Here is a 10,416-nt window from a genome sequence, read left to right as displayed (position 1 = left end):
ATATATATATATATATACACACACACACACACACACACACACACACACACACACACACACACACACACACACATATACATACATATAAACGAGAAAAAAAGGATATTTTTAAATCAAGTAAAGAGTGTTTCCTGAGTCTTTGTTTAGGCCATGATACTCCCCATACTCCTAAGCTTATTCTTGTTGTAGTAGACTGTCAACATTTACATTGTACTTCAGGAAGTTATTAAAAGGTCTGCACCAGTTCTTCTTTTTGTTTTTTTTTTCATAAATAATCTGTCCAGTATATACAGCTGGATATTTTAAATATAAAAGTCTTTCTGGCCCAAATTTTGTTTCTTTATTTTTTCAGTTCAATTTTTCTTTTTAATTTATTTTGAAATCTGTATAATATTTTGAATTAATATCTTGTACAGGGTGTCCACGGTGTCTTAAAATGTCTTAAATCTCAAAAACTAAATTTTAGACCTTTAAAAGTTCAATTTACTAAAACATTGTGTAGTAGATCCTAAATCTTTTGTAAACAGGTTGTCATTTTCCTTTGTTCATGTATAGTTACCTAATCTGGCCAACAACTATCCACTTACCAACATTCCATCTCAATAAAGCTTTTAACTTTTTATGTAATTGTATGTTATTTATGTAATGTAATTTTTACTCTTTACCATAGTGGTTGAATCATTTTCCTTCAGAACAATAACAATAAAAGAATAACATTTGTTTAAAAGTTCTTCATGTATTTACTGCTGAGGAAGCTGGCTTGGATAGACTGTTGTGTATATTTAGTTTACAATTGAAGTCAGAATTATTAGCCCCCCCTTAGAATTTTCTTTTCTTTTTTAAATATTTCCCAGATGATGTTTAACAGAGCAAGGAAATTTTCACAGTATGGCAGATTTTTTTTTTCTGGAGAAAGTCTTATTTGTTTTATTTCAGCTAGAATAAAAGCAATTTTAATTTTTTTAAAAACCATTTTAAGGTCAAAATTATTAGCCCCTTTTTTTTCTCGATTAGTCTACAAAACAAACCTTCATTATACATTAACTTGCCTAAATACTCTAACCTGCCTAGTTAACCTAATTAACCTAGTTAAGGCTATAAATGTCACATTAGGCTGTATAGAAGTGTCTTAAAAAATATCTAGTCAAATATTATTTACTCTCATCATGACAAAGATAAAATAAATCAGTTATTAGAAATGAGTTATTAAAACTACTATGTTTAGAAATGTGTTGAGAAAATCTTCTCTCCATTAAACAGAAATAGGGGAAAAAATATACAGGGAGGCTTCAACTATATATATATATATATATATATATATATATATATATATATATATATATATATATATATATATATATATATATATATGTATGTATATATGTATGTATGTGTGTAAACTCTTTTTTTTTATTGTTAAATTAATATTATTGTATTATTTAATTGATTAAATATATATTTTAAAAAGTTTGATAGGGCAATTAAAAATTGTTTTCAACTGGGCCATTCAAACAACTCCTTATCGTTTAGCTCTGTATGAGTCTAACATTTCTTCATAATGGTTATAAAAATGTCTTAAAAAGTTTTAAATTTAACTTGCTGAAACTTGCAAAAACCCTGTTGTAATTTAAATACCAGAAAAGCCATGTTAAATGTACAGTGCTCATCATATACAAGTACACTCCTTACAAATCTCTCATTTAAATTAATATTTTTTTATAGAAAGCTTTACCATTTGTGCATGTACATTAGATTAAAATTCATGATAATGGTCCAAAATTAGTACATCCAAATTAAATTTTTTAGGAAAAAATATTAAATAAAAAGTTCTAAAAGAGTCCAATTCAAGAGACAAACATTTTATGCAATTTTTGTTGAAATGTTGTAGTCTGTAATAAAATTTTCCCAATAGTTTGCTTGAATTAAAATGTATTGTCTTTCTATTTCTAATGATGTTCAATGACTAAATTATTATTTTAGTAAACAAATCCATTTAATAAATCTGTTTTGTTCAAATGTACCAAAATATATTACTTACTGACAAATGGATACAAATATTTATTTTTTCAAAATGATGTGTACTCATTCATGTTGGGCACTGTATGTCAAAAAAAAGTAGTCAAAAGGTGCACCTGCTTGAATGCATTCATTCCGCTATTTCGTTTATTATGATATTACACAAGTGTCATATTTCAGAGCAGAGCTTTGTCTGGCTTGAAAGTCAGTATTAATTAGCATTCATTTCCCTAAGCAGGCTTGTTTTAATATGCGACAGTTGCACTATCCAGCCGCACCACCGATTAATAAAGATATCTCTGTGGTTTTGACACTGCAAATCGACAGTAGAGAGAAATGAAGAAAGACAGGTAGAGTTCGGGAGAAGGAAACATGCTAAGAGCTGGAGGGAGCGTGTGGAGCTGGTGGAGACAGGCTGGATGACAGATTGAGGCCACTGACTGTTCTCAGAGAGCAGCTGTGAGAAGTGGGAGTTCTCAGATCAACCAATTATGACTTACTGCAGTACCTCTACTAGGCCCACACAACCATAGTCTGGCCTGTCTGGAGCTTTTAGAAGAAGACACTGGAAGATATACAGTAGGCTTAAATGATTGGCCTTAAAAGTCTTGTTTTTTAAACCATTGTTTTAAGCAAAAAGAGGTAACATTGTACTATATGGGACACATAATGTTAGCCATATGTACTAACATGAACAATCGATGAACAGTACATTTATTAAAATAATTTATTTATGTTAGTAAATGAAAAAATATATTTTTTTATTGTTAGTCGATGTGAAGTATTGAATTTTAATCAGTTTAAGTGTTGACTGATTAATAAATGCTGTACAAGCTCTGCTAATTATTAGTTCATGTTTGTAAATAACTAACAGTGTTAATTGTTGGTTTCCTACACCGTATTCAAGTTTGAAGTGTCCATTTTATTTTACGTTTTGACTAAAATCTACAATTTAGATTTAATTTAAACTCAATTTAATTTAGAGTTATCTCTGTTGTCCTGTTGCTAGGGGTGGGAGAAATTCATAATATCAAAAGTACTGATTAAACAATGTTTAACTTTAAGGTATTTTTGCAGAAAAAAAAACCCTTTCAAAAATCTTAGAAGTACAATAGACTTCACTATGTGATGAAGCCTGTAATAATATCTGTTTTGGTTTTTGGTTTATGTATTTGTAGGATTCATGTTGAGAATTACTTGTAAATATAGGCCAAAGTCTGTCAAAAAAGTATTCCCAGGACCATGAGCCTTATTTATAGCATTAATGTTACTGTAGCATTGTGCTGTCCAGTTTTGAGGAATCCATGTGCACTACTCCTTTAGTTATGTGTCATTTGCTGACCAAGTTGGCTGACCGCTGTGGTCTTCTGCTGCTAATGACAGTCTGCTTCGCTTGTGTGGTTATTTCAGTACCTGCCTCTTTCTCTCAAATTCAACATGTTTGACCATCATCCTCTGGCCACTTTCTGCAAGCCATTTTCACCCTGAGAAATAAAATGCATTGTTCATTTTGTTGTGGTTCTAGTTGTTCTTTAAGTCATTCACATAAATAAATGATAATTTAATAAACAAATGTAACTTTTCTCTTTGTAAATTATTTAAATCAACTTTTAAAAAAACATGAACGGCAAAAAAATCATTAATAATTATAAATATAAAACGAAACCGATATTTCTACAGTCATATTTTCATTGTTAAATACACTGTAAAAATACAATATTATGATTTATAAATGGCAGTATTTGTCATCACATAAATCTCTCTCTTCATTCTTAAACATGCAGCTCATATATTTATGTAATTAAAGCCTTTTTTAATTTTTCTGATCTCATTAAGACATATTGCAATTTTGGTGTCATGTTGATTAATCGTGTAGCTGCATTCGTTTATCTCATTGTTTGGTTTGCACAGTTTAATCTTAAAATCTGCATAATTATGCATTGATTTGTAGTGTGTTGCAGTGGCCTAATTGCATTATGAAGGAAAATATATGGTGATGCGAACAGCGAAGAGACCACTGTGTGTATGTTATAGTGTAGTACAGCACTTGTAGAGTTTTCGCCTGGTCACTCTGCTACCATCATTTTACTTAAAGTGATTAGTAGTTTAATCCTGCACAGTAGATGCCAGCTGCCACTGTTTTTTGTGCTAAATCTGTCCTCCAGACACTAGAACAGAGTACTGAATTAAGACAATACAATTTACTGGACAATAGGGCTGCACAATATATTGTTTCAGCATGTAATCATTCACAATAGTCACATCGCGAGTATATGGATTGTTGAATCTGGATTATAATTTATCATTTCGCAAGTGTTTTTTGAGCTCTGACTGTGTGAGGGTCTTTAAAGCATTCAGGCATAAAAAGTACTGTTTGTAACTTCATTCATTCTTTCATTCATTCATTTTCTTGTCGGCTTAGTCCCTTTATTAATCTGGGGTCGCCACAGCAGAATGAACCGCCAACTTATCCAGCAAGTTTTTTACGCAGCGGATGCCCTTCCAGCTGCAACCCATCTCTGGGAAACACACACACACTTATACACTACGGACAATTTAGCCTACCCAATTCACCTGTACCACAATTCTTTGGACTGTGGGGGAAACCGGAGTACCCGGAGAAAACCAATGCGAAGGCAGGGAGAACATGCAAACTCCACACAAAACGCCAACTGAGCCGAGGTTCGAACCAGCGACCTTCTTGCTGTGAGACGACAGCACTACCTACTGCACCACTGCCTCGCCTAACTTAATTCATTTTATTGAAATGTTTATGAAATGAAGACTATGCAGTATTATTTTACATTTAATTATTCAATTACTGTATACCTAAATACATTTCGACCCATTTAATCAGCTTATTTTCTTTATTGAATTTATGCTTGTTGATTGATTATTATAATTTATGCACTCCCCTACAGAATCTTCCCAATCAATCTAAAAATATAGATTATTTACAAACATTTATTCAACTCATCTAGTGATATTATATTCTTAAAATATCGCAATACATGTTGCAGAATAAAAAAATATTGAAATGTATAATTTTTCCAATATCATGCAGCCCTACTGGACAGTGTGAAAACCTATAAATGAACTGTTCCTTTGTGTCAAAATAAAAAGAGAAATGTGCATCAACAAGACTAAAGATTAAGACTACAGAACCCTGATTTCTAGACCCCATGCTGGACAGGTTGAAAAACAACTAAAGAGCAATTCATTTGTTTTAAAAAAATCAAACAGAAATATGCTTCAACGTGAACACGAACAAACGCAGAAAAGTGTTTGTAACATGGTTCCCATGGGTGCCTGAAATCCTTGAAAAATTGTCAATCTGAAGGAATAAAAATTCAAGGCCCTGGAAAATCTTTGAAAACAAACATGCATAAATACAGGTCCTTGGAGGTTTTTTTGAAAAGATTTCCTATTATTCCCTCCTGCTTGCTTATTTTTATCTTTTTCACCAACACTTTTCGTTCTATGCATGCTAAATTGCATGATTCACATTAGCTATTTGTGTTTCGTGCATGATAAGGTACTTTTTGTTGTATGCTACCATGACATCCACACATACACAAAATAACTAAGATTTTGCAGACAACACTGAAAGGTAATACCCAGTGCTTAATATGTAAATGAACGATCCCGGAACAAAACCAGGAAATAAAAGTTACTGTCACTGATGTCCACCAAACAATTTCAGTTTTAACAGTGATAGCGCAAAAAGGAGCATCACATTTCTGAACAGTCTTTTAATAATATTTTGTGCCATATAACGTTAAATGTAAGTCATGGGTAAGAAAATCTTGTAGCTACAAACATAAAACTTAAGAAAATCTCTATTGAGTTCATTTCACTATTATGTGCCATGTACAACCAGAGTGGTTGTAAACATAAGAAAGCCGATTGGCTGAAAATATTGTTGAGGGCACAAACCACACAGCCTTTGCTTTGCCTTTGCTTATTCTCACTTTCACACGCACACATGCACAAATGTCTCCCACTGTCCCTACATGAATTTGAAGGTATTGGACCTGGAAGAGTCCTTAAAAGATACTTGAATTTTGAAGTCAACCAATGTGTGGGAACCCTGTTGTCATACTTACCCTTGTTGTCCTTTTGAATCTGAACCCTTATGCTAATGATAAACTTTACACATGCATTTCTCTCCCTCAGGGACACGATGTGGCGTGTGTTCACGGGAGCTCTTTCTGTGGAAGAAAAGGAGAAGGGCAGTCAGGTGCTCCAGGACCTGAGGGAGATCGAGTCATGGGTTTATCGGCTGCTGCGCTCACCGGTGCCTGTTGCAGGTCAGCGGCGTGTGGATGTGGAGGTCCTGCCCCATGAACTGCAGCCTGCTCTGACATTTGCCCTTCCAGACCCGTCCCGCTTCAGCATCGTAGACTTCCCGCTCCACCTGCCACTGGAGCTGCTGGGAGTCGATGCCTGTCTGCAGGTTTTGGCCTGCATTCTGCTGGAGCACAAGGTACAGGTGGCCTGAGGAACACAAACAGGACTTTTACAGATGGGTTAGATCAATAGATTACCATATTTGTGGGCTGTTTTCATTAGAGCTGTGAATTCTGTGGTTATTTTAGGATGCATTATAATACTGATGTAAACGGAAAAAAACTAAAAGTTTTCCAAATATCTGTATTCATGTAAATAGAGTTCATAAAATTTGAAGTAAACGTAAGCAGTTAGTTTGTAAATTTCCTTTATTATTTTTTTTAATGTTTTTTTTACATTACATTTTTGTATATTTTACTATATTTGTTCTAATGTTATTTGCATCTTTGTACACTTTACATAACAAATATAAAGAATAACAAGCCACTAAATGTGGGTTATGAATATAGTAATTATTATTAATAATAAAGGAACTTAAACGTCCAGAATAAAATGGTAAAAATATCATGGTACTGGCACTGAGCTATGGTTGGATGTTTCTAACTGTATACAGTTATTGCCTCATATTAGATATTTGATATTAAATAGTGCACATTAATTTCCTGTGTTTTTACATTTAGATTACATTTGCCATCATCTAATGCTCATTTAGACATCATCTTTAAAAGCATTTTTAAATGTAAGCTTTTGAAGATCTCCAAATGAATATCCATGTTTTGTATTGTGCAGCAGTATTATGTTGTGAAATTATGTAATTTAAAACGTCTATATTGATAATTTATCAGTAAAATAATTACCAGCCAGATATTTAATACTGGTGTATATATATATATATATATATATATATATATATATATATATATATATATATATATATATATATATATATATATATATATATATATATATATATATATATTAGTAAGTTCGATATAAATTCATTTGTAGCACTAAAAGTCTTTTACTTCAAAATTTTTTATTGAAGAAGTAGAACGAGCTTTTAAAAAATACACCACTGCTGTGTCAAAGATTAGTTTAATGTTCGTCTGTAGGTCTGCTTGTTCAAGCAGAGCTATTCTTCATTGCTTTGCCTATGTGGGTCACACTGACATTAACAAGGAGACTTCCTCTCACCCTCTTCTGTGTGCAGGTGGTACTGCAGTCTCGAGATTATAACGCTCTCTCAATGAGCGTCATGGCGTTTGTTTCGATGATTTACCCTCTTGAGTACATGTTTCCTGTCATTCCACTGTTGCCCACCTGCATGGCCTCTGCAGAACAGGTAAATGACGCATCATCTCTTTTCAGTCATTTAGTCACGTCAGTATATATGCAGTATGTACAAAAAGCTCTTCTTATTTCTTTCTGACACATCTTTCTTCTTTCTAGCTCCTATTGGCACCCACTCCATACGTCATTGGTGTGCCAGCCAGTTTCTTCCTGTACAAGTGTGATTTTAAGATGCCTGATGATGTTTGGTTAGTGGATCTGGACTGCAACAAGGTATAATCATCCATCTGAACTTATGAGGCTTATGATGGTATCAAATTGTGTGTTGAGATTGGTTGCTGAAGTTTTTAAACAGCATTATACAGTATTATTACGCTACTGGCCTAAGCTGCAAACACTTGGTGTATTGCTTTATTGCATTTACATGTTCAGAGTAAACAAATGTCTCAACCAAATTAAACTGCAAAAGGATTGTCAAGTAAAATTGGTAATACTTTACAATAAAATCTCTTTAGCAAATGTCAGTGTATGTATTTATGAATTGAATCAATCAATAATAATAATAATAATAATAAATTTTTTTGTATAGCGCTTTTCCTACATGCATGCAACTCAAAGCGCTTCACAAACAACAAACAAGCATTGTAAAATAAACCAAATAAAAAATGTATAGACAAATAAAGCAAAATAAACAACAAATATATACTCAGATAAAAGCATACATGTACACACATATATGCATATATATACACACACAATAGTCCTTACACACAGTATGCATAATTATACACACATTGTACATGCATAGTGAGATGAAAAGCCAGAATTATTGCAGTTACTATGTTAATATTAGTAAAAAGGAAAATACAACTAAACTTCACTAGTTATAGCTAGTTATAGCCGATTTTCTTTTGATCTTTATCTATTTAAATAACCAAATGAATCTTTAAGCATTTGGTGCTATTATGAACCACTGTAAATAAATTATTCACTCTACAGTGTTTGGACTTTCAAGAGTGAAATTTAAACCAAACTAAACTGAAAACTGGACTGACACAGATTTAGTTTACTATAATTTTCTATGTTAAGCTGCTTTGACGCAATCTACAATGTAAAAGCTCTATAGAAATAAAGAGGAATTTAATTAATTTTAAAATATTATTTAGTGGTGGTCTTTATCATTATCCCTGTAGGTTATTGTTCCAAGCAATGCAGAACTGCTCCCACCCTTACCTGAACCTGAGGCCTCTGAGCTGAAGAAACACTTGAAGCAGGTAAATGCAGCAGATGTTCTCATTTCTCTAAGGAGCCCTACCATTAACTGTGCATGTGAAGCGATCGCTAACTGGATTCCAGAAGCTATGCATAGTAATTATACTGTCGTCTTAACAGATGCTGTAAACATTGCTAATTATAATAGTGCAGTTGAACCAAAGAGAGGGCTGACAATGCAAAGATATTTTAAGGACTATCGTTTAAAGCCAAATGCAGACAGAACATGACAAGTTTAATGTTGTCTGATACTTATTTTAGATGATCACTTATGTACTGTAATGACCATATATTCTCCCCCTTTTTTTGTTCCAGCTCTTGGAGGTAATAAGTTTTGAGTTTCCCCATCTATAGTCTCAATAATGGTTCTAGTTCTCTCGCTTAACCCTTTACAATCCCACATAGACCCTTATTTAGAGCTTCTGATTCTAAGCACCTCTGAGCTTAATCAAACCCCTTTAACATCAACTGTTGGAACATTTCACTGTGTTGCCATCAATCACTGTCATATACTGACCTTCCTCATGTCTTTTTAATGGAGACGCATTTGATAGCAATCTGTTGTTTTTGCTAGTCTGCTGCAGAATTTCTCAGCCAAATCGATTTAACGTTTTTCATCTTTCATCAAACATAATTATCATGCTGTCATTGTAATAACTCAAGCCAAAATAGTCAATGCACTGAATCATCAGTTGTGTCTCACAGACTGTGAGTCATCAATCTTGGTTCGCCATGATGAATCACTGTGAATCAGGTCCTCATCTTCAGATCATGATTGTTCTGAAACCTGATTTAAATGGAAGGTCATCGTTTTCAATTGTGTACACATGTACGGTGTTGCCCTATCAAGCAGACACACATTGGATCAAGAACTTCATGAGCCAATATGGAAATTGATGCTTTTCTGAACGGCATTCAGTGTTGTTTCTCACTCAGTTGAGCATCAAATTTCAAGGAATATTTTGTTAACGTCAAAGTAAAATTAAAATTCTTTCTGCTCACTTTCATAATTCATTTTCATGGTCTCAATCTACTCCATCATTATTAAGGAAAAAAAAACTTCGCAATATGTTCCCCAAATCTTTGCCTCCACTTCTTGAATAACTTGTCTTTTTGGGTGAAATTACCAAAAAGAATATCTCGTTTTACTTTCCGTTTCCGATTTTATTTTATATTAATGAAGTATGTGTTAAATAGGCTGAGAATGGAATTTTACGTTGACTAAAATCTACCAAATAATGTTTAGATTTGAGTTTTATACAAATTCTCCAATGAAAGTTTTGTATGAGATCTGCTTCTTTGTCTACATTCATTACCCACTTGTATCTTAAAGGTGCAGTATGTTAGATTAACACCTAGGGGTTGAACCAAGTATTGTAGTACACATTCAAAATATTGGATTTTTTTTTCATCCAACCAGATTGACAACTTCAACAGAAACAAGCCAAAAGCTACATTAAATACACGTTAGTAGATTACAAGTCATTA

At 33.0% G+C, this 10,416-nt stretch overlaps 1 protein-coding gene across 50 annotated transcripts in view; it reads left to right on the top strand.

The window, feature by feature from the left end:
• Positions 1–10,416, top strand: part of madd (MAP-kinase activating death domain) — an 89,514-nt gene that overhangs the window by 38,683 nt on the left and 40,415 nt on the right. For all 50 annotated transcript variants that reach the window (XM_087261443.1, XM_087261437.1, XM_087261433.1 and 47 more), the window contains exons 5-8: positions 6,193–6,502; positions 7,577–7,708; positions 7,816–7,929; positions 8,850–8,930. In XM_087261443.1, the coding sequence (XP_087117569.1) occupies positions 6,193–6,502; positions 7,577–7,708; positions 7,816–7,929; positions 8,850–8,930 (637 nt within the window). The remainder of the gene's footprint in view (positions 1–6,192; positions 6,503–7,576; positions 7,709–7,815; positions 7,930–8,849; positions 8,931–10,416) is intronic.

Source organism: Danio rerio, chromosome 7 (genome assembly GCF_052040795.2).
Source record: "Danio rerio strain M-AB ecotype USA chromosome 7, GRCz13ab, whole genome shotgun sequence".
Lineage (NCBI taxonomy): Eukaryota > Metazoa > Chordata > Actinopteri > Cypriniformes > Danionidae > Danio > Danio rerio.
Note: the sequence above shows the minus strand (reverse complement) of the source record. Positions and strands in the feature narration are given on the sequence as shown.